A 23877-nucleotide genomic window follows, 5' to 3' on the forward strand; every position below is an offset into this window, starting at 1 on the left:
GAGTGAGTGGATGAACTTTGATAAATAAAATATCCATAATTAACAATCTATATTCGGCCCACTGTTGGGCACGAGTCTCCTCTCAGAAAGAGGGTGGTTGGGCAGTGGGCGAATATGCCAGCACGCGAATATTTGACACGTAATATTTAATTTCTTAAAATGCAAATATCTGAAGTTGGCGGTGCCCTGGCCGAATTCAAACCCACGTCCCCCGAATCGAAAGCAGGTGTCATAGGTCATTTTAGGACGTGATAGGTCATTTAAGCCAGTGGATACTGGGCTGTCTCGGGTTAAATAAATGTAACTATGGTCTCTGATAAATTATTTAGAGTCTACGCCGCGCCTGTAATTTTATATTAAGAGTGTTTTGATAAGAGTCATCATCATTACAACAACCAATGGCCGTCCACTGCTGGACATAGGCCTTTTGTATAAACTAAATAGGTACAACGGTCCTGATCCTTTTGAGACCAGTGGCTCTTTACGATACGTTTAACCCCGTCATCCCCCACCTTGTGGGGGGTCGACGTTGCGGGGTTTTTTTATACGTGAGACATCATGTAATAATCCAGTTTTTTGTGAAATCGGTATTTCTTAATACAATTTTATGTCTAAAATATGTTCCAACATTCGCATTTTGTTATAGATCCCAAGACGTGGCCTACGCAAAAAAGCCGTTACGCCGTGTGACCGACCAAGAACTCGTGGTGAAGCATTTTTTAACAAACAAGAATTACATTGAGCTCATAAAAGATTCAAGGCGCAGTGTCTAGCAAGAATTCAAATTGTTAAGCTGGGTGCGTTCGTCTAATCGTGGTGTGACTGATGTTGATGTGTGCAACAAAACAATCGACGAGCTTTCACGCGATTCACATACCAGCCGCTAGATGGCGTTACATGTTAGTGAACTTTTGACGTGAACTTGACTAAACTTTTAAACAACTTAACCAAAATACTTAAACTTTCCGTAGATTTAACTGTGATATTGCGTTTAATTTAAATAAAAATGTGTATAAATCGTCATTATATTCTATAAATATGTTTAAATTATTTCCTAGCACCATCGTACGTTATAATGTGTGTGAACTTAATGTCGACAATATCTAAGGAATTTCAGTGATTAAGGTAAGAAATATTTATTAACCAGTCTTATTTTCTCATGTTTAGTTAATATTTGATGTGCCTATCAAGTGATAAGTTTCTACGCAAACTTTGTAAACTAATTACATACTTTCTACTTTCGATTTCTATTGCTTGTCCATCTGTGCAGAAATTTTTATTTATCGTCAAAGATTTGACCCAAATACTAATTATCTTAATAGCAAATTATTGGTTTAATAAGCTATGTTTATTCATTAAAAAGCAGGGATATCACAAAACACATTATAGTAGATATATTAAAAGAATGCAACAATTTATGGGATTTATCATCTAGAGAAGTACTACCAACTTAGGTAGGTGTGTGCCACCATGATATTTGAGGGATGTGTTTGCCGCTGAAAAAGCAGCATAAGGCTGTGGTTAATTGGCACAGAATAGTAATGATCTGCTTACTCTTTCAATAATCACCTAATACAAATGTTTTGTATAAGGCTTTAATAGTAACTGGCTGTTTTCTTACCTAAAAAAGAGTATTTGCTGTAAGCATATCTTTTAAATTAAGTATGACAATAATGTATCTCATTACCCGCTAATGAGTCAGAATGATGAAGATGTTGTTAGAAATAGGTAAAACTAATGTGGAATGCCCTTCCGGCTTCTGTGTTTCCTAACACTTATGATTTGTGCACCTTCAAGGCAAAAGTGAATAGGCATTTTCTAGGCAAATTCAAGGCATGATTGTAGTCAAGCGCAAGTCTATTAAGAATGAATAAAAAAGCTTCAATATTGTTGTTCCGTACTATTTCACCTGCTTTTCTTAGAAGTAAGTTAAAAAGTAGCTTATTACATTTATCATAGTATAATTTTTATCTGTCACAGATTAGATCTAGAATAATTTTTATAATGGTGTAGCTAATCCAAATTTGATTTTTATTTATAAAGTTATGGACATACAACATGGTAGACATTTATGAGACTAGAATTTTGGGGTGGATTAAGACGTGGAAGGGGATGGACTACACTAAGAGCAAACAAGACCTGTATTTATTATAGGTTGGATGCAACAGTGAAGAACTAATGTGCATGTAATAACCACCTATTCCAGTAATAACACCATATCTATCTATAAAAATAAAACAACAGTGTTATAAAAAATTGTAAGTTTATTTCTATTTCATTATTTGAACACATCAGTCTTGAATATTAAAACCTATTAAGTTAGTAATACAACTAAATATTATCAGTATTATTAGAATCATAATACATAGGTGTTTTAGAGTAACATGCCTTTCATTTCATAACATTGAGTTTCTCTGAACTTATGGCTTATTTTGCAACATTTAGCAATATTAGCTAAATGTTTACACTCACTTATAGTTAACTGCAATACAAATATGTGAGATATTCCAAAATCTGCAATATTCAAGTTCATGAGTTATATGGTGTTAGCCTATTTTTTACTCTTCTTGGATTTTTTATGAGATTTCTTGGACTTCTTGGATTTTTTCTTCTGTTTTCGTTTCTTATGTGACTCATCACTCTCTGATGATGATGACGATGATGAACTACTGCTACTTGATGAAGAAGTACTCGATGATCTGGAACAATAATAATTGTTCAAATTCAAAAGAAAGTGCTAATATTCAATGAAATTAAGCAAATTGGTATGAGGCTCTGAAAATAAGAAAACTAAATAAATTATTTATGTTGGACTTATTATTCTCAAAGAAAATAGTCCATTTCAGAGAGTATATTTAAGTAAGTAAGTTAAAGTAGGTTAAGTAAGGATTTTTTAAGAAAATTGAGTGTATTATTCAAAGTACTCGTAAATAACTTACTAAAGACAATAATGCAATCTCAAGTTCAAAAACCAAACGGACACAAAAAGCATCGTTGAGTAATGATGACATTACTTATTGACGCATTTTGTGGTGACAATAAATATTAATTTCACTGTCATTACTTTTACAAAGATCAGGCTTAGGCATCATACAACTTCGGACAATTTTCTTTGGGAACATAAATTAATAGCATTTCATTTTTATAATAATTATAGTAATTACCTAGATCTCTTCCTCTTTTTAGTTTTCTTTTTCAATTTTGCCTTGCTAAGCTTCTCCTGCAATTTCTGCCTTAACTCTGCCTCTCTTATACTCTGTAGCGGGGTGGCATATTCCACCTCACTATCGCTACTTGTACTGCTTACGTCTAAAACTATTTCCTTGTTTGGGTCAACCTGTAACATGAATTTTAAGTTAAAGCATATCACAAACTGCTTTATTTATTTAGTGACACTTATTTGTACACAAAAATTGAGAATATAATATATAGAACAGAAATAATAATAATAATGCTCCCGACCAAATGGTGTTTTTTGGCCACAGCTGCCACTCTCATGGTGAGGTCATATGTACACAGGTGCACCCTCTTTTCCTGCACTCTCATAGTGAAATAAACAAAATAAGTAATATACAAAAGGTGGCCTTATCGCTTAGTAACAATCTCTACCAGGCAACCTTAGGCTTAGGAAAAAAAACTTTGCTTTGTTGTTTTAATGGTAAGCCTGAGTGCCTATACAACATGGGATCTATTGTGTGATTTGTTATAAGGTTAGAAATGTTGAGTTTTCCTTTCTTTCAAAAGATTTCAGTAGCAACAAAGACTTTGGGAAATTGGTAACCTCCGAGTATCTTAAGCCCATCCATCATTTTATGAGAGTTTTTGGTTTGTGATTAAGAGATAGTTAAAGAGTCAAACATTATCACCAAACCGCTTTGAAGCTGTGTCGTGAGTCTTAAGTTCTAGAATTATCTCTATCTCTACCAAGAGGCTCTGAAGTATTAAAAATAAGCCACATAACTTTTATGAATTCTTGAAGTAGGAAGCTGCATAAGTTTTGAATTGAATATAATAATGAAAATGAAAATTTTCTGCATGAGGTTCAGAATTTGTTTGAAACTTACTTTTATGAAGTTTCTGCACTGAAAAGTCAAATGCCCCGCATAACCGCACTTTTTGCAAGCCGCTCTCGAACTATCTTTGCCTATTTTATTCACCAAATCGGTGTAATTAGACATCATAACATGTAATATTATTAATTTAACTTTTCTAAAAAAATTTCAATATTTCACAACACTCGTAATTTTATTTATTATTCGTCGTTGACGTTTGTTTTGTTAACGATGACGTGTGACATTTGAGTTTTGGAACTCAAAACTGACAACTGACAGATAGAAGTTAGAACCACAGGCTAAAATTTTAAACGCGTTCCGTTTCACTCTTTTATTTTTTACGTATTATATGTAAAGTTCTATTATTTCTAGCTCCATTATGAACCGTTTCTAGATAATAATCAACGATCTCAGACCTTTTTACCTTAATTGACCAACAACTGCGCTTTCTAGTTCGGAACGTCCATCGGCTCTTTGAACTATGTGTATGTGCCCCGGCTATTGCCACTTCCGCTTCGTAACTCGTTGAGCTGTGTGGGTGACTTTAGCTCGTCTGCGGATCTCCTCATTTCTGATTCGGGCACGCAGAAATACTCGAATGCACAACATCACTCTATGCTCGATGTTCGGAAACGTTAGAAACCACAGTTAGGGGTAGACGGTACATCTACTCGTGTGTATTTGATAGGTAGACTTCTGTACTTCAGTACTAATATTATAAAGAGGTAAAGTTGGAGGAGGTTTGTGGTATTGTGAGGGTAATCTACTAAACCGATTTTGGAAATTCTTTTACCTTTAGAAAGCCACGTTACTTGTGAGTGTCATGGGCCATATTTTATCCCTGAGTCTCACGGGAATGGGAAATATGCGGGTGAAACCGCGGGGCATCGGCCAATAAAAATACATCCGTTCTGCGTTCTCCTTTCAAGATTTTGAACTGCAAAATGGGATTACAGAAAACCGTTAACTTGTTGAACAAAAAAATAATATACTTATACATATAATACATTCTTATGAATGAAAATCTCGGGTCACGGTGTTTGTGGTCACTATTCCGATTTTAATGAATTTTTTGAGAATATTTTGTAAACATGAACATGGTATTTTTCACCCGCAGCACTCATTTTTAAATCCAGATATTTTTGTTTGAATTTTTTTTTATGGCAAAACAATGTTTTAATAAATATAAAATATACTAGCAGGCGCCCGCGACTTCGTCTGCGTGAAATTTAGTTTTCACAAATCCCTCGGGAACCGTGGACCTTTCCGAGATAAAAAATAACTTGTGTGTTAAACCAGAGTAATATCTATTTCTATTCCAAATTTCAACGAAATCGGTTTAGTAGTTTCGGCGTTTAAGAGTAACAAACATCCATTCAAACTTTCGCGTTCATAATATTAGTAAGATGAACAATTAAAAGAGTAACTCTAAAAATGAAGGACTTCCCATACAAACTTTCAACCCCTATTTCTCCCCCTTCTGTTTTTATTTTGGGGTCAAAAAGTATCCTATGTTTTGCTCCAAGGTCCCATTTACGATCATACCAAAATTCATCTTGATCGGTTCAGCCGTGAAAAGGTAACAGACAGACAGACAGAGTTACTTTCGCATTTATAATATTAGTATAGATTGATATTTTGAACAGGCGTTATAAACAGAAAGAGGTAGGAGAAATGTTAAGAAGATGGCAGAGTTCTTGCCCCTGTGCGACGTGTTGTTCAACGTGATCTCCCTCGCCGGCTACTTCTGCGACGTGGTGTTCGACCTCGTGATGGGCTACGCTCTGCTGGAGCGAGGGTACAAGTGCACCTTCGCTGCCACCATATCCATTGTCATCACTTCGCTGCTCATATCACAGGTTCGTGGTAGGCATATGGCCTTGGCAATCATCTGGTTATCTCTTTCAAGGGTGAAAGAGAAACTTGCGAGTACCTTAGAACAGTCAAACATCGCAGTAATTGAAGCCTCAATAACTCAATGAACTAAAGCGCCTGGGACTCATCACCGAGAGGTTGTAATTCGATCCCCGGCCGCTGGGGTATTGTTGTAACCACTCCTAGCACAGTCTTCTCCGACTTGTTGGAGGGGAATTGGTCATATTAAAAAATAATAATAATAAAATAATCTGAACTCTATTAATACTAACGCTTGGATACGTACAAAGCACCCTTGACAAGAATGTCCTTTCGTCTTCTCTGTTAACTCCAAGATTGGTAGCAAGTTAAGAGTCGGTTTGACTACGCTTATCATCCGAAGTTTGTAGCCAAGTCTATATAAGTTGAATGTTATAGGTGCTCTCGTTGCGTTGGTACCTCCACGTGTGGTGGGCGAGCGAGGGGCGCAAGGACCGGCCGCCGTGGCTGCCCGTGCTGCTGCACTGCTTGCAGGTGGGGGTGCTGTGGCGGTACGCGCGCCTGCTCGTGCCCGTCGAGCTGAGACGAGTGAAGCACCAAGTCAGAGATCTGTGTGAGTCGGTACACTGTCCTACTGCACGTGTGGGGCGAGCGAGGGGCGCAAGGACCGGCCGCCGTGGCTGCCCGTGCTGCTGCACTGCCTGCAGGTGGGGGTGCTGTGGCGGTACGCGCGCCTGCTCGTGCCCGTCGAGCTGAGACGAGTGAAGCACCAAGTCAGAGATCTGTGTGAGTCGGTACACTGTCCTACTGCACGTGTGGGGCGAGCGAGGGGCGCAAGGACCGGCCGCCGTGGCTGCCCGTGCTGCTGCACTGCCTGCAGGTGGGGGTGCTGTGGCGGTACGCGCGCCTGCTCGTGCCCGTCGAGCTGAGACGAGTGAAGCACCAAGTCAGGGATCTGTGTGAGTCGGTACACTGTCCTACTGCACGTGTGGGGCGAGCGAGGGGCGCAAGGACCGGCCGCCGTGGCTGCCCGTGCTGCTGCACTGCCTGCAGGTGGGGGTGCTGTGGCGGTACGCGCGCCTGCTCGTGCCCGTCGAGCTGAGACGAGTGAAGCACCAAGTCAGGGATCTGTGTGAGTCGGTACACTGTGGTCATTATCATCATTAACAGCCGATGGACATCCATTGCTGGATATAGGCATCTTGCATAGACTTCCAAATACAACAGTCTCGAGCCGCCAGCATTCAGCAGCTCCCTGCAACGCGCTTGATATTCTCTGTTTACCCATTGGGGGGGTCGACCAACGTGCGCTTTCCGGTGCGGGGTGCCTTTCCAGCAACTTGGGAACCCAGCGTTCATCAGTTTTCAACTATGTGGCCTGCCCATTGCCACTTCAGCTTCGCGACTAGCTATGCCTTTGGTTCTTCCACGGATCTCCTCATTTCTGATTCGATAACATGGAGAAACTCCAGGCATAACTCACTCCATCGCCCGCAGAGTGAATTTGAGCATTCTTATGATGCCCATAGCTTTGTCGTGGTTGCCCCGTGTCAAAATCCATCAAAAGTTACATTTTGCACAGGCATGCTCCGACTGGTGCACGCGTTCTGCGAGGCGGCGCCCATGCTGCTGCTGCAGCTGCACATCCTGCTGAAGGACGCGGACCTGCAGACAGCGAGCGAGCTGGCCGTCGCCGACCCCACCGTGGATGAGCCATCAGGTAATGCCTGAATTGCAAAAAAAGTCCAATAAATTTTATAAGTACCACACTAACAACGAGTGTGATTCAGACCACACGACTGAAGTAAAACTTCTTATAAAAACAAAGCGCCATCTATGAGGCTCAAGCATAACTGCATTGGAACAGTTTATTGTAGTGTACAAAAAGGGATTGTTTCAAAGTTCTCTATGAACGCCATCTACTGGTAGTTTAAAATAACAAACACTGTTTCACAATGCCTGTAGATGGCAGCACACATCGCCCGATCACAATTTTCGTAACCCAAGAATGCGAGAAACTTAATATTGTCCAATCAATATTGTAAGTACGACAGAAGTTGTTATTGCGTGTTTGTGTATAAACAGTTTTAAGTGGTAGTATATTTTTCATCTGTTTTTTTTTTTAAATGCAGCAAACAAAGCGTTTGCGGAGCTGAACGTGATATCGGCGTCGCTGTCGCTGTTCTCGGTGTGCTGGGCGCTGGCCAGCTTCAGCAAGAACGTGCGGCTGCAGAACGTGCACCGCCTCGTGCTCACCTGGCTCGGGGTCATCTTTCAGGTGAGTTAGTGACAACAGCACCGTGACAGACAAATAATAGTGTCTACAGACCCTGTCTAGGATTAGACTACCTCGAAGGTGCGTGGGTGCCGCCACATCAGCGTTTGTGATCTTGCTCCACTAAAGGGAGCATCACTGATGCCTTATGTATTTTCAGTCGTGGCGTCTGAGCATTATACAACACATATGCGGTTATAGCGGCGCGCAACAACGCGTCCAGAACATTTAGATACTTACTTATTTACCCTTTAATAAAAATGGTCAAATTTCCTATCTTTCAAAAATTATCAGGTGCAATGAAAACTTAAACCAATTTTCTCGCGGAAAATTTTATTTTGGGTGTAAATGGATATATAAAATGAAGTTTGTTGTTTTTGCACAGTTCCTGTGGCGGCTGGGGACCGTGTCGGCGCGTATCTGCGCACTCAGCGTGTACGCTCTAGTCTACGAGTATTGGGTGTTCTTAGTTATAGGTGAGACACGACTGAAGTATAACTTTTTCAAAATAAAAAGCAAAGCGCCATCTTTGGGTCTCAGACATAACTGCATCTCAACAGGTTCTTAAAGTGAACAAACTGGGATAGTTTCAAAGATCTCATAGAACGCCATACTGATAGTTTGATATAACAAACACTGTTTCACTTTACCAGTAGATGGCAGCAAGTATTTTAAAAGCTTCTCTCGATTACACTTTAACGTATCGCATCCACCAACTTACTCCCCAATTCAAGCGTGTTTAAAGAAGTTTTACTTATAAAATATTAAAAGAAAACTTGTTATGCCATGGCGGTAAACAACATACAAAGTTTATGCCCGCCAGGTCTGCACTGGGTGTCGATGTTCCTGTGGCTGATATCGCCCAAGAACGTGTTCCACGGCGAGCGCATCAGCCGCCCGCGCAAGGCGTACCTGTCCGCGCTCATCGCCTTCGTCTACGTGTTCGCGTACATCAACCTGCAGGAGCACAACCATAGGCAGAAGATGGTACGTTACCTACTCACACAACCATAGACAGAAAATAGAACATTCCCGTACGTATGTATTATTTATTTATTTATTATTCAACAAACAACACATTTAAATTAAGCCTAACCATAGTGCAACACAAACCACAGTTGGTTTTACTGTGCACTGGTTATTATTGATATTATATGTATCGTAAGATATTATATGTATTTAAGTTAATTTTATTTATTTTACAAATATCTGGACAATGTTTATGTACGCCCGCGACTTTGTCCGTGTGGATTTCAGTGTTTCACAAATCCCGCGATAACTGTTGCGGACTTTTTTTTTAGAACTTTTAAAGGGGAACAATTCTGTCATACATGATTTTTGCAAAACTTTAACGTTTATGCAGCGTAAGCTCTCAATAGGAAAATATCCCCCGATTCTGGAACATTATTCATAGGTGCTTCGCTCCTACTGCTCTTAGCTTGATATTATATAGCCTTATAGCTTAGCCTTCTTCGATAAATGGGCTAAAACACTGAAAGAATTTTTCAACTCGGACCAGTAGTCTGAGATTAGCGCGTACAAGCAAACAAACAAACTCTTCAGCTTTATAAGTTAGATAGTATAGATTAGTAAATATGGTTTTAATTTTCCCGAAAGTTTCATAAAAAATTAAAAATCTATATATTCTAAAATAGTTTAATGACCATAATTGGTGACCCAGTTAATAAATACGTACATTACAGGTTGTGTTCTACTGCGTGATGTGCGTCGAGAACTGCGTGCTGGTGACGGCGTGGTGGTGGTCGTGGCGCGGCGCCTTGAGGCCTTCCGCGCTGGCGGCCTCCGCGGCCTCCGCCACGCTCGCGGGCCTCGCCTTCATGTTGCTCTACTATAGGTGAGATTATTTAAAATCTCATCTAAATACATATACGGTCGAATTGAGAAACCTCCTCCTTTTTTTGAAGTCGGTTAAATAAATAAAAGTAGATTACTAAAAAAAAGTTCTTTGCACACGTTTGACTTGGTGAATCCGTTACGGAAAGTGTAATCGGACGAAGCTATTAAGATGCGCGCTGCCATCTACAGGCAAAGTGAAACAGTGTTTGTTATTTTAAACAATCAGCAGATGGCGTTTTTAGAGAATTTTCTACACTTCAAGAAGTTGTTACGATGAATTTATGCCTGAGGCTCATAGATGGCGCTTTAATTTTTATTTTTGAAAAAAGTTTTACTTTAGTCGTGTGGTTTAAAGCACACTGTTTTTTTTTTAATTGTGCTAATACTTGTGTTATGGACAACTTATTATGCACTTCTTCTTAATGAAATTAACCACCAACAGATACTTCCACGTGAGGCGGCTGGGCTACATGCTGGGCGAGCACCAGCAGGGCACCAACAGCACCAGCGCGTCCTCACAACACAAACACGGTACAGTGTGTTCCACCAACATCATCCACCAACATCATCCACCAATGGATGGCGTTGGTTCGACGTCCATGAGCCATGGCGGTGGCTTGTCTATTAATTTTGTTATTTTGAGTCTGAATCATTTTTTTTTTATTTATAATAAATATACTTAAACAATATACATCACCATCTAGCCCCAAAGTAAGCATACAGAGTAGCTTGTGTTATGGGTACTAAGATAGTTGATATTATAATATTCATATACATTTATATACTACATATAAATACTTATATAAGGTATAAATACACATAGACACTGGAAAAAACCCATGCTCATCATATTGACCTCTTATAATAAAAGGACGCACAATCATGTACAAAAATTCACTTAAAAACTGGCCAATTTTGCTTTGACAGTTTTAGAATTATTGGTAAAGAAAATTATACATAAACGCCTTTAAATATAGTCCAATATTCAATAAAATCCCAAATTCAAAGCAAATTCAACCTTAATAATTGAGTTTAAGGTTGAAATTGCAAAGCGACTACTTGAATTGAGTGCCAAGAAGTTGTGTTTGGCACTCATTGAGTGGAGGCGTGTTTTGTGTCTCTGATTGTGCGACCACTTTTTGATAGCGATGGTCTGAAATAAAAAAAATCTTACTTTTACTTACTTACTTTTGATGTGTTACGTATTGCAGGTAAAGCGAGTCAGGGTGACAACGCGGCTATACCGGGCGTGTTCAACTGTAGATTTTCCAACCCAGTCAACAATAGGTATGGCTAAACTGAATTCCATCACTACATTTAATAGTAAAGTGTTTTTCAGATAGCATGGGTTCGGTGACAGTTGCCTTATGAAGTCCATAATACGTACTATTATCGCGAAACGCGGCCAATTTTCAAAGGCGAAATGAACTGTCACCCGCACCATGCTATCTGAAAAACACTAAAGTAGAAGATCTACTATTTTAAACAAATAAAAAAAAAAGACATTTTGAATACCTATTGTATATCCTCAGCGCAGCAAACGGGCGCAAGAAGAAAAAGCCGACGTCATTCGTGCCCCCGCCCGCCGCGCCCCCCGCCGCCTTCTGGAGGCGCCCTCTGCCCGCCGCGCACAATCATCACGTGAGTGACCAATTCATTGTAGGCCGATTTTAGGCCTATTGGCCTCAACCCCGGGAGGGGTTGGAAGAAAACACCGGGGGAGCAAGATCCCCCGCGACACGCCCGGCCAAAGAAGCATTGACTCGAAGCCCGTACCCCCGCCCCGTGCTACACGGGCCGGAGAAGACCCGTCATTGTAGGCCGAAAAACCTCAACGCCGGAAGGGGTTTGGCTAAGAGAACCGGGGGAGCACGGTCCCCCGCGACGCACCCGCATAAGGAGGCATATAGCCTTGAGGCCCGTACCCCCGCCACGTTTCACGGGCGGAGAAGACCGCACATCATCATCATCAGCTAAGATTTCTCTTTGTAAGGGATAATGAAAGGACAAGTTAAATAAACATTTGTGAAAACCTAGACATTTCTCATATTTACTATACAGTGTGCTCTGAAGTAATTCCCATAACTTTACGGTTATATTTTTTAAGGAAAATTAATTAAAAATGTGTAAGGAACATGTGTTTTAACATGAATATTTTCGGAGTTAAAAATGTCTCTTTTGTAAATAGATCTTTTAAATTGTGTCCCTTAGAGCCAAACTTATTCTTTGATAAATATCATAAAGTAGCTTACTAGTGAGTGCCAGTTGCAATAACTCGTCGATATCACCAGTCTTACTTCGATTACGTAATTTAAAATGCGAGGATATATAAAGGCGTGTGTTACATGGATAGTCGGAATTATTTGAATTTCTTTGTATGAAAACATAATTATAAAAAAGAAATAGTTATGCAGTTCGGCCCCTATAAGTGGACTTGTCAACAACTTGAAGTTATGGGAAATACTCCCGAGCATCCTGTATAAAAAATGTCCAATGAAACAATTACAAATTCTACTGTTCTGTTATTGCAGGGCGGCTCGTCAGAGAACGAGGGATCAAGCGTCGGCTCCCGAGTGAACATCCAGCAGAAGTTGCAGGAGAAGAAGCAGAAGCAACTCGCGGAACTTAGAGTGATCGAAGAAGAAATAAAGCAAGGGAAACTAGCGAAAACCACACCAGTCGCCGCCGAAGAAATATACAGCAGTCTGCAACGACAACCCATACCCAGGGCGAAAACACACGCGGAACCACCCGCCTGGTCCAGCATAGAAATGGCCCACTCGTACCAGAATTACCCCGTCTTACCCCACACGTGCAATCTCTACCCCACCTACACGGAAATAAAACCTGAATACAACACCCCAAACTTCCAAAACAGCGACGCGAACAAAGATATGAAACTGCGTCAAAACATCTACAATCAAGACTCTAGATCATTCTACGAGAATCCTTCCAATCTACGAAACGAAACCCCGCGAACTCCCTTAAGATCCCCGAATTATTTAGTCCCCGAGAACAGAAAATACGAGTCCAATGTACAATGTCGGAGTCCTAGAAATGTTCTAAACAACAGTCCTAGAAATTATCTGCCCGACGTTAGTGCGAACAATTACGAAACGCAAAACAATGCCAGATCGGTGCAGAACAACTCCAGCATATACTCCGAAGACCATAGACAAAGCATAGCGGAGTTCTCCGGCTATTGTGAGGACACTGGCCAGAATGTCTATGGGAAATACGGGGACGCCAAAGAGGAGTATGTGTCTTTGCACAACGCTTTGGCGAACGTGCAAAACATAGACAATATGAGGGGGATTTACAACGAAGTGGGGTGTTCGCAGTACGGACAGAATTGTGAAAGGGTGTACCCCTACCAGTTGGGGGGGAAGAAGATGGAGCAGATGAGGAAGATACAAAGGTGTCGCACCCCAGAGATATTGTTGGCGCCGCATTATCTTGAGGGATGTAATAGACAAGTTTGTTGCAATTGGGGAGCTCCTTACACGTGAGTTTGATTCTTTGAATTTGATCTTGTTATTTAATATGCAAATTCTATATTGGTTTGAATCGTTATCATCACAATCATCATCATCAGCCGATGGACTTCCACTGTTGGATATGTGCCTCTTGCATAGACTTCTTAACACCAACGCAACGGGCAACCCTCTAGATGTCCTCGGTGCGCCTAGTGGGGTGTCGACCAACACTGCGCTTTCCGGTGCGGAGTCGCCATTCTAGCAGCTTGAGACCCCAACGTCCATCGGCTCCTCGAACTATGTGGCCTGTGGACACTTCAGCTTCGCGACTTGCTGAGCTATGTCGTTTACTTGTAAAGTATAATTTTTGTGTCAGGAATAGAAAGAAAGAGGAGAGTGGCGGAGCGTCGGGCGGCGTGAGCAGTGCGGGCGGTACGGGGGGAGCGGGGGGCGCGGCGCGGAGCAGCGGCTCGGAGTCGGAGCACGCACCCAACAGGGACACGCCGCGCGCGCCCAGCGACATCGACAGCCAGGTCGGTACTCACTACTTACTACTGGAAACATTGTAGATGGCGTTCTTAGAAAACTTAGAAACAATCCCTTTTTGTCCACTTCAAGAACCTGTTGCGATGCAGTTGTGCCTGAGACTCATAGATGACGCTTTTTTTTTTTTTTAAAAAAAAGCTTTACTTCAGTAGTGCGGTCTACAATACACTCGATTTTGTTGAATTTTATCAATGTTTATAAAAAATGTACGGACGCCCGCGACTTCGTCCGCGTGGAATTTAGTTTTTCACAAATCCCTCGGGAACCATGGATTTTTCCGGGATAAAAAGTACTCTATGTGTTAACCAAGGCTATAATATATCTTAATACCAAATTTCAGCTAAGTTGAGGCGTGAAAGAATAACAAACATTCATGTCATCAAAATCATCAGTTTTCGCAAATCTCGGGAAACCGTGGATTTTTTTAGATAAAAAGTAGCCTATGTGTTAATCCAGAGTAAAATCTATTTCCATTCCAAATTTCAGCGAAATCGCTTCATTAGTAGCGGCGTTATAGAGTAACAAACATCTGTACAAACTTTCGCGTTTATAATATTAGTAGGAAGGATTATTATCAGTAGTATATGATGTTAATTGTTGTCAGATATCGCTGCCGCGCTCGTACACGCTGCCGCGCGAGTTCCGCTACTGGCGGCGCCGGCCGCGGCTGCGCGACGCGCACGTGCCCAGCAACAACAGCAGCGACGGTGAGTGAGTAGGCGCTAGTTAGGGAGAGGTCACACGGTGCGCTGCGGTGCGGTAATAAGGATGATGACAGTTTTTTAAATTGTATATAAATTAAGAGTATACTAATAGTAAAGCAATTTTGTAAAAGTAACAGGGTATCTGCGATCATTACTTTCGGAGCTACAGGGATTTAAAGGGTCAGATTTGCCGCGCTGCCGCGGATCCCTGAAAAACGCCCTATACAAAATGGCTCGAACTAATGACGTCGTAGGCAATGTAATGATCGTTAGATTTGTATGCGCGTTCAAACAAAATCACTAATATCTTTGTTATTTGTGCGTTTATGCTTATATGAATTTTCATCTAATTACGATAAAATATTTTTAATAGATTTTGAAATTTTATAATCTCATTTATTTTGCAAATATCCAGACAATCTTTGCTTTTTATGTATAAATTAGTTAACATTGACCCTATTTATCCGAATGTATCATAAAAATAAATATATTCAAACCTAGTCATCATCCCCATTCGGCGCCGCACGCCACATACGTACAGCGATGCGGCAAAACGTCGCGGCGCCGCACCGCATCACGTGGCATCTCCCTTTCTAGCACCTATCGATTTTCATGTAATTTCAATAATTTTTATTTACGCACGCTTGTCATGGGGAGTAAGCTAATCAATGCTTTACGAAAAGTGTAATGGCTTTAAAGATGCGTGCTGCCATCTACAGGTCAAGTGAAACAGATTGTTATTTTAAATTACCACTAGATGGTGTTCTTAGAGAACTTTGTAACAATCCCTTTTTGTACACTTATTGTTTTTGGGAAACTACACTATCTCCAGGTACTACAGGATTTTTTTGTCCCGTTATTCCTACGGGAACGGGAACATGAAACCGCGTGGCATCTGCTAGTTTTATATAAATGATTGAAAACTACAGAAGAGGTCGGTTGTGCTATAGCTTTGCGAGGACATTTAAAGTCGAAGCCTTTCGCTATAAGACAAAACGATAACGATTGACTCACCGAATTGCAACCAGAATTACAGTTACACGACATCGTACCGGAACGCTAAATCGCTTGGCGGTACGTCTTTGTCGGTAGGGTGACAATTAGCCACAGTCGAAGCCTCCCACCAGCCAGACCTGGACCAATTTAAAAAACCTGAATCGGCCGAGCCGGGGATCGAACCCAGGACCTCCGTCTTGTAAATCCACCGCGCATACCACTGCGCCATGAAGGCCGTCAAATATTCTATTAAAAACTAGCGGACGCCCGCGACTTCGTCCGCGTGAAACTCGATGTAAACTTTCAACTACCTCTACCCTACCCTTACTAACCGTTGAAATTTTTCCTGAAGAAAAATAAACCTCACGGAGCCCGAGACCTTTCCAACGAATGCAAAACCGTGGAAATCGGTTCGTGCGTTCTGGAGTTATAGCGTCAGGAAGGAAAACCCGACTTATTTTTATATAGTAGAGAATATATCCTCTAGGTGACGTGGACAGCGCAGACAACGACAGCGACCGTCGCAGCAACTGCTCGGCGTCGTCGCAGCTGCAGCCGCCGACGTTCGGCGACGCGTTCCCCTACAGCCGGCCCGACATGCTGCCGCGACAAGACGAGCGCTACGCCGAGACCGCGTACGGCGCGTGCCCGGACCGGCGCCGGCGCGGCCTGAGGAAACAGGCGCCCAAGCCGGAGACTAAACTCTAACGAACATATATAAACATAGATAAAGACTTCAACCTTAATTTTCTTCATAGTAAAGTGAACTTTAAATAGTAGTGATTTGGTCCACTTTTTGAAAATTATGGTTTAAACTTTGACCTCATATAATAAAAGGACGCACCATCATGACTATATTTATAAACATAGATAATGACTTCAACCTCAATTTTGTTCATAGTAAAGTGAACTTTATGTAGTAGTGATTATGTCCACTTTTTGAAAATTGAGGTTTAAACATTGACCTCCTATAATAAATGGACGCACAATCGTGTAGAAAAATTCACTTAAAAACTGGCCAATTTTGCTTTGACAGTTTTAGAATTATTGGTAATGAAAATTAAAAGGCCTTTAAATATAGTCCAGTATTCACTAAAATCCCAAATTCAGAGCAAATTCAACTTTAAGGATTGAGTTTAAGGTTGAATTTGCAAGTGCGACTACTTGAATTGAGTGCCAAGAATTTGTGTTTGGCACTCATTGAGTGGGGGCGTTTTTTGGTCGCTTATTGTGCATCCACTTTTTAATAGGAGCACATCGCTACTCCTACTCGGCTCACTTCAGGACTTCGTCGAAGCGAGTATGTAGTGCATAGTGATGTTGCTTCACAATACAGTTGAGGCCTGCGCTGGAACCCGGTATCTGACGTCACCCGGACGTGGGCTTTTTAACCGACTTCCAAAAAAGGAGCCTCTCAATTCGAAGTGTATGTTTTTTTAATGTTTATTACCTCATTATTCCGTCAGTTATTAACCAATTTTGAAGACTTTTTTTTTTGTTAAAAAGAGTATACTTCCGGATTGGTCCCATTTAATTTTTACGAAAATATTGTTAAGCTATTTTCGTAAAAATATTTTTTTTGTAAAATGAAAATAACTGAAATAAGCGAACGATGTTGTCCATACTGTAGCGTTTACGGTCACTGCTAGGACACACTAAAAACAGAAAAATTAAGTATTTTTAGCAAAAGAATTTAGCCGACAAACAGGCTTTTAAAGTTTGTTTTGTTGGCACCGCCTTGCAACCGATCAATAGATACGAGGACATCGATACGATGGTATTTTTCTCTTTTTAGAGTAATTTATCTTTGAAGTTGGTTCAATTTTAACTCACAATCTCGGGGAACGCCTGGATTGATACTCTCAGGCCAAAATACCTTTTCCGAACGGCCCTCTAAGCCGAGGTCAGTCTCAGAGACAGCCTAGTCGTCCTTAGTCGTCCCGCCCATCTAAGGGTACTTCACTTCTGCCTTCGGGTTACATCAGGCGATGCTTCTACGCTCAAAGATGAGGTCCTATTAAGGAGCCTACGCCATCTTTATTTGGTAATCGTTGAGTATATTTACCCTCCGATCCCAACCGCTTATATTTTTAATCGCGATATGGCAGAATAAGGTTTGCTGTGCCAACTAGCTGATAGATATATGAAAATGAATCGCCTTTTTGCTCATCAACTAATTTGTAAAGTCACATTTTATAAATGGTATTTAAATAAACTTTATAGGGTTAACAGCATTGTAAACTTTGTATTATTGTATATACACTTGTATATTTAATGTATTTTTGTATAGAGGATGAGAAGTGTGAGATAAATAAAAACATGATATGGACATTTCAAACTTTTATTTGCTTTATTATCTATATTCCAATTGTAAAAGGGGAACCAGTCACTCTATCACTCCGTGTCACTACTTGTCTACTGTTCGTCAGCATTTACACAAATATAAAGAAACATCAACCAAAATAAGGTTAAATTCACAAATACACATTTAATGTTGATTAAATCTATCTTAGAATTAAATGGTCTGCGCGCGCCGAGAGTTTACAGAAGGATGAAAGAATAACCAAATTTCATTAGCATTAACGGTCAGAATTAGAACAGAATTCCATTACTCAGCAACGATTAAGTTGATAAGTTTCATAGAAGTCAATTTTAATAAAATAATGCAATAATGTCGCATCCTAACCAGTGGACACAGGACAAAATGTCCTATACAGTCGATTCTAAAATAAAACTAAACGGCATGTTTATCTGAATGTCCTTATGTACCATTCGCAAAAACAGCTATCCTTAAGGTGCTGATAGGCTTGAGTATTCACTTGTAACAGAACATAATCATTCGATAGAATGTTCTCGGATTTTTCTGTGACATTAACATTTGCATGAATGCTCAAGTGTATCAGCACCTTTAGATTTCGATTTATTGTTAAATAATCCAATACTCCGGTCATTAGTATTGTTTCTCCTGTTGCTGAATAATGAAAGTTTTCAAAGACAACGCACAAACTGACTAACAATTCACTTGTGTAGTTAATCAACCTCAAATTGTATATCAAACAAACACAAGTCACTTGCAAGACAGTCCACGCGAGTCACATTCGAATGCGTAACAGAACAGAGACATCAAATATAGACATAACTAGGTCTCTGCTATGCAAGGCATTCTCGTAAAGTCTAGACGCGTTCAGACCAGAATTACAACTAGAATGTTAGCTCACCCACGGACTTAGCGACTGTTCGGCCACAAGTAACACTTAGAGAGAAAAAGAAGACATATAAACGCATACATCACGAGCACCTGGACAGTTTAAAAACAATAATTATGCAATATCAAGGATGTGTATATGAATTTATACATCGTTAACATTGACCTCTTATAATAAATGGACGCACAATCCTGTAGAAAACTTCACCTAAAAAACTAACCAATTTTGCTTTGATAGTTTTAGAATTTTTGGTAAAGAAAATTATACCTTTAGGTATAATTTTTTTTACCAAAAATTTAAATATAGTCGAATATTCAATAAAATTCCAAATTCAGAGCAAATTCAACCTTAAGGATTGAGTTTGCAAATGCGACTACTTGAATTGAGTGCCAATAAGTTGTGTTTGGCACTCATTGAATGGTGACGTTTTTCGGTCGCTGATTGTGCATCCATTTTTAATAGGAGATCGATGATCGTTAAGCTCAGATGATCATTTCATATAAACTTTTATTGCACACAAAGATGTAAAATAAATTAAATAATCGTTTATAATAATAGTAGTTCGTTTGCTGCAACAATAAAAAAAGCGGCGAATCGGTACAACAGTTTAAAAAATATCATTTTCAATTTAGAACGGTGACTCCACCAAAATGTTTATATAAGAATATTCTTTTTTTTTTACTAGTCGACGAGATGCCAGCGAAGCTACATTTCCCAAACGGTGCAGTCCTGTGTATTTACACGTCTTAATAGTTACACTTAATCAAACCTTACATAGATTCGCGAGTGCTGAACTGCAAATAATAGTTTACAGACTACATTACAAAAATAATCTTACACACCACACATTCAAAATTTTGGGCCGTGTATAAAATACGTTGCGCATATATATTCGCACATTCATCCGAATGAGGTTTTCTTTTTTAAATAATAAATCCATTTAGTCTTAATACAACGAATATTTATTGAAATTATTACACTTATCAATCATAACGGAACACTTATCTCGTAAGTACAAAAAATATATAATAATTACAGCTGATTGTTTATAATAAAACAAATATTATCTTATATAAAATTATAATTACATACAATAATGCTATGTTAAAAAGGAATACATACTCATATGACGACATCGATTCAGACACGTTAAAAAATTGTGGAAAACAAAAAGAAACTGGCCTATTCACTATTTTAGTCTTTATTATCAACCTATTACAATAAGCATCAAATCAATTGAGAAATGTCATCTACCTACTGTATGATATCCACAAGTAGGCACCGGAAGGACATTTGTTACACACAATCTCAATTTCGTATTTATGTCAACTAACATACGTCAAAGATAGTGAATTGGTCTGCTGGAGTTGCAATTGTTTGAGATGTGATTATAAACTATTGCAATCACTGAAACACATCAAAATTAGATCACGTTTCTTTCGGCCAAACTTAAAAAAAAAAACTGTTTTTTCAAGTTGTAATGAACCCACTGTTTACCCATTTTTAGGGTCGACATTTAAGCATTACAAAAAATAACGACAGTTATAAGTACCTAGTTAGCAGTGGCGAAGGATGGAATTTAGTTGAAGGTAAGCCGTCCCAAAGAAAAGGAAATTCATCCAGTTACAGCGGTCGAAAAGATTTTTATCAGTGAAGCTGATAATAATGTGTTGGTCGTGATCTGAACACCTTTAATTGCCAACGTATTTTATAGACTACCCCCAATCAACAATATTTTATACACAGACATACAATACGATGATACGCTACTAGGCGATTAACATGTTACTAGTGAATTTAGTATGCCCGAAGTCGGATCGAATACCAAATTTGTACAATATTTGATGCTTATACAAATAGCGATGGATGTTAATTATTAATGCTTTTTATCGTGTTAATTGCTATGTAGTCTCGTTCACTAAAGCTATTTATACCAAAACTTTTTCTGTCTCCTAGAAACTACACTTGAGGTGTCATTCGATTCGGAATAGTTTTTGAAAAAATTCAAGGACTGTTGCTAGCAAAAATTGCTAAAAATTCCAGTTTTTCTTAGCAATTTTCCTCTTCTTTTTGAAAATTTTGTCAAATTGAAAATATCTTAAATAGTGGTTGAGATATAAGTAAAAAATCAAATCCCTTTTTAATTTTGAGTTTATTGTCTGTAATTTTTGCAATCTTTGTGAGCGGCTCTTGATTTTTTTCAAAAACCATCTACATGCGATTCCGAATAGAATGACACCTCAAGCATAGTTTTAGGAGAACGAGATATTCTTTTGGTATAAATAGCTTTTGTGAAGGAGACTAATAGCCTGCGAAATATGGTCTAGCATGCTGTTGCTACTGATGGTAATTCAGTGGCAGTGACATATTATAGTAATAACTTCTAATGGGAGGGTAAACTGCTCCGTAACGTAACGCGTTACGGCGCAACTCTGTCTGGCGTCCCTTTCTCTCACGCATACGCATACAACAGCAACAAAGTACTTGTAAATGAAGCCAATTTGTTGACTTTGACTTATTACATCTAGCTAGCTTGAAAATATTTCGCAACCTAGCAATTAACACGACAGCGCATTCCACCGTCGCTTTTGTCACACCAAATGTACGGAGTTACAAAGTTTCTAGATTAAAATTAAAAAAAAAACATGGTCCCGACGCGGCACACCTCTACAAAATAAGTCACATTTATAAATAGAAAAATGTTCAAGGCGAATCATCACAGTACTCGAAAATATATTAATAAACGAATGGTTATTGTACGAGTATATCGTTGGTATGCAACAGTGTATAGCTTGGCAAATTCGTTGATGACACTCCCATGATATGCGGGCGACGGGGGGATCGGACTGCGCGGGGCAGAGAGAAGACTGCGCGGGTATGAAGTCGTGCGAGCGGGGCATCACTACTCCCCTTCCGGCCCGTCGGGAGTGTTACGAACGAACTTGCCAAGCTATAGACGAACAGAGTCCTCGTCCGCGCGGTGCAGGGGTGCGGGGCGGGCGACTAGTGATGCGTACCAGCACATTATGCTGTACAACATTTATGAGCATACATGCATATATTGACAATAATATTGACAAGTATTGCCAATATTATTGACAAATATTGTCAATATTATTGACAAGTATTGCCAATATTAATGACCAATATTGTCAATATTAATGACCAATATTGTCAATATTATTGACCAATATTGTCAATATTATTGTATTGTCAATAATATTGACAATATGTAGGGTGAGGGTATATTGCCAATATTAAGTTGCTGCCCGCAATCCCCTCACTCCCCTCTGTGGTCACAACACAGCGGTACTCTGAGTCTTCATACCTAACGCAAAATAAGATTAACAGAAATACAAAAAATGCTTTTAACTTTTTTTTGTACAAAAAAATCAAATTTCAAATTAATTTGTGGATACCACCAATTCATATAATAATATTCTAGATATTACAATTATTAAAATCTATTATTTAAATAATTTTATTTTATATTCAACAGAGAATTGAAATTGTATTATTTATACTGTTATCATTCCCCTAAACATAATATGAAAATAACGTCATTTTAAACACACTACCATCGTGCTATCCACAATCTGCCTCTTTTGTTGAAACTTGTACTGTCGATGAAAAGTTAGCCGACTTGAAAGTAACCTTTTAAGATTACATATTATAAAATGACACACTAAAAATGCAACCATATTTTTTCCACTTTCTAATAAGTGTCAGATAGCTTATTCACAAGTATTTGTCACTTGTAAGTATGAAAGTTACAAAACTTACGTTTAAATTATCTAACACTTAGAAGGTGGTGTGACCCTTAAACTTTCACACAATAATGAATTAATATTATAATGAAATTCGTCCAGTGACCAAAGTGAATAATCATCTACTTTGGCACCCAGTAATACGGGTTTCCCACCTAGTATAACCCTTCATTTCATTCATCATCATCATTCCACCCTTTCTACTTGTTTGTAAGACTTAGTTGACGAATAAAGATTTTTTAATTTTTTTTTTCATCTATAAGAATAAAGTGCATAAGTGTGTACGTACAAACAGGTGCACATTTTTCCGTAGTATCAACAAAACAGGCAGACTATGGATCAGCCATGTCAATTATAATAGTAATATAATAATGAATACAAAACAAAAAAAAATAGCATAAAAATAGACAAAAATAGACAAGTGTTACAATAATGTATTCAGTGAACGCTTACATGTAAGGAATTCCTACCGTACCGTGCGTACCGCGCCGAAGTGTGGAGCGGAGCGAACGGGAATTAGTCTAACTTATGTAGCTTACTGCTAAATGTTTGCGGCCGAAGTCACCGCTCACGATGATATGAGCTGGAAACAAACAGCACATGTCAGCACACGTCAGCACACGTCAGCAAACGTGGCGTGCACAAGGTACACAACGGCCGAACCACCAGCCAGTCATGGACCAATTAAGAAAACCTAAAATAGCCCAGCCGGGGAATGCACCCAAGACATCCGTCATGTATATCCACCGCGCATACCACTGCGCCACGGAGGCCGTCAAGGGTAGCAACTATACGTAAAAAACGCACAATAGGAAATTTTATTCTCCATAATGAGTCATCATGAGGTAGGCAGTGTATTTATACGTCTATGAAGAGCATGCCAATAATCAGCATACATTATCTGCCTCATTGGTTCAGTGGTCAGTCTACTTCGGATCACAAGATCCTGGGTTCGAGCCCTGGCTCGTGCGATGCAGTATAGTTTTCTTTCTTTTGTTTGAAGTGCTCTCCATAGAACGAGGGAGGATTCATAGATACAGATTTCCCAACTTCACACTGTACGTATAAGTACTATGCCATTCAAAATAATTATTATTATGTACTTATTAAATTCGTGATAGCCCAATGGATATGGCCTCTGCCT

General features: G+C 39.5%; 3 protein-coding genes across 9 annotated transcripts in view; 1 reads left to right on the forward strand and 2 right to left on the reverse strand.

The window, feature by feature from the left end:
- The first annotated feature begins 873 nt into the window (after positions 1-873).
- On the forward strand, positions 874-18089 carry LOC112056845 (uncharacterized). 4 transcript variants are annotated; one of them, XM_052886098.1, is made up of 15 exons: positions 874-1125; positions 5699-5911; positions 6345-6519; positions 7489-7626; positions 8039-8184; positions 8567-8657; positions 9005-9168; positions 9885-10036; positions 10481-10569; positions 11250-11325; positions 11571-11679; positions 12570-13543; positions 13891-14047; positions 14665-14767; positions 16248-18089. In XM_052886098.1, the coding sequence occupies exons 2-15, from the start codon at positions 5738-5740 to the stop codon at positions 16466-16468; spliced, it is 2769 nt and encodes a 922-aa protein (XP_052742058.1). In that variant the 5' UTR covers positions 874-1125; positions 5699-5737; the 3' UTR covers positions 16469-18089. The 4 variants fall into 4 exon arrangements, with proteins under 4 accessions (XP_052742058.1, XP_052742048.1, XP_052742052.1 ...); XM_052886088.1 differs by having other exon boundaries at positions 875-1125; positions 6345-6692; XM_052886092.1 differs by having other exon boundaries at positions 875-1125; positions 5712-5911; positions 6345-6692.
- LOC112056903 (protein SREK1IP1) lies at positions 2247-4306 on the reverse strand. The gene is made up of 3 exons (XM_024097389.2): positions 4065-4306; positions 3165-3337; positions 2247-2699 (listed from the first exon to the last, which is right to left on the reverse strand). Exons 1-3 carry the CDS (start codon positions 4179-4181, stop codon positions 2552-2554), a joined length of 438 nt encoding a protein of 145 aa, XP_023953157.1. The 5' UTR covers positions 4182-4306; the 3' UTR covers positions 2247-2551.
- Positions 18088-23877, reverse strand: part of LOC112056840 (protein DEK) — a 32630-nt gene continuing 26840 nt past the window's right edge. For all 4 annotated transcript variants that reach the window (XR_008251557.1, XM_052886131.1, XM_052886122.1 and 1 more), the window contains one exon: positions 18088-23316. Coding sequence is in view for 3 of the 4 variants with exons in the window: in XM_052886131.1 (XP_052742091.1) it covers positions 23302-23316 (15 nt within the window). In the remaining variant the exon portion in view is untranslated. The remainder of the gene's footprint in view (positions 23317-23877) is intronic.

This window comes from Bicyclus anynana, chromosome 2 (assembly GCF_947172395.1).
Source record: "Bicyclus anynana chromosome 2, ilBicAnyn1.1, whole genome shotgun sequence".
In the NCBI taxonomy this organism is placed as follows: Eukaryota; Metazoa; Arthropoda; class Insecta; order Lepidoptera; family Nymphalidae; genus Bicyclus; species Bicyclus anynana.

Coding starts and splice junctions, on each gene's coding strand:
- LOC112056845 (XM_052886098.1), top strand. CDS start 5,738: ATGGCAGAGTTCTTGCCCCTGTGCGACGTGTTGTTCAACGTGATCTCC. Junction 5,912..6,344: donor CTTCGCTGCTCATATCACAG/GTTCGTGGTAGG, acceptor TGAATGTTATAG/GTGCTCTCGTTGCGTTGGTA. Junction 10,037..10,480: donor TTCATGTTGCTCTACTATAG/GTGAGATTATTT, acceptor AACCACCAACAG/ATACTTCCACGTGAGGCGGC.
- LOC112056903 (XM_024097389.2), bottom strand. CDS start 4,181: ATGATGTCTAATTACACCGATTTGGTGAATAAAATAGGCAAAGATAGT. Junction 3,338..4,064: donor AGTGCAGAAACTTCATAAAA/GTAAGTTTCAAA, acceptor TTCATGTTACAG/GTTGACCCAAACAAGGAAAT. Junction 2,700..3,164: donor AAAAAGAGGAAGAGATCTAG/GTAATTACTATA, acceptor TTATTGTTCCAG/ATCATCGAGTACTTCTTCAT.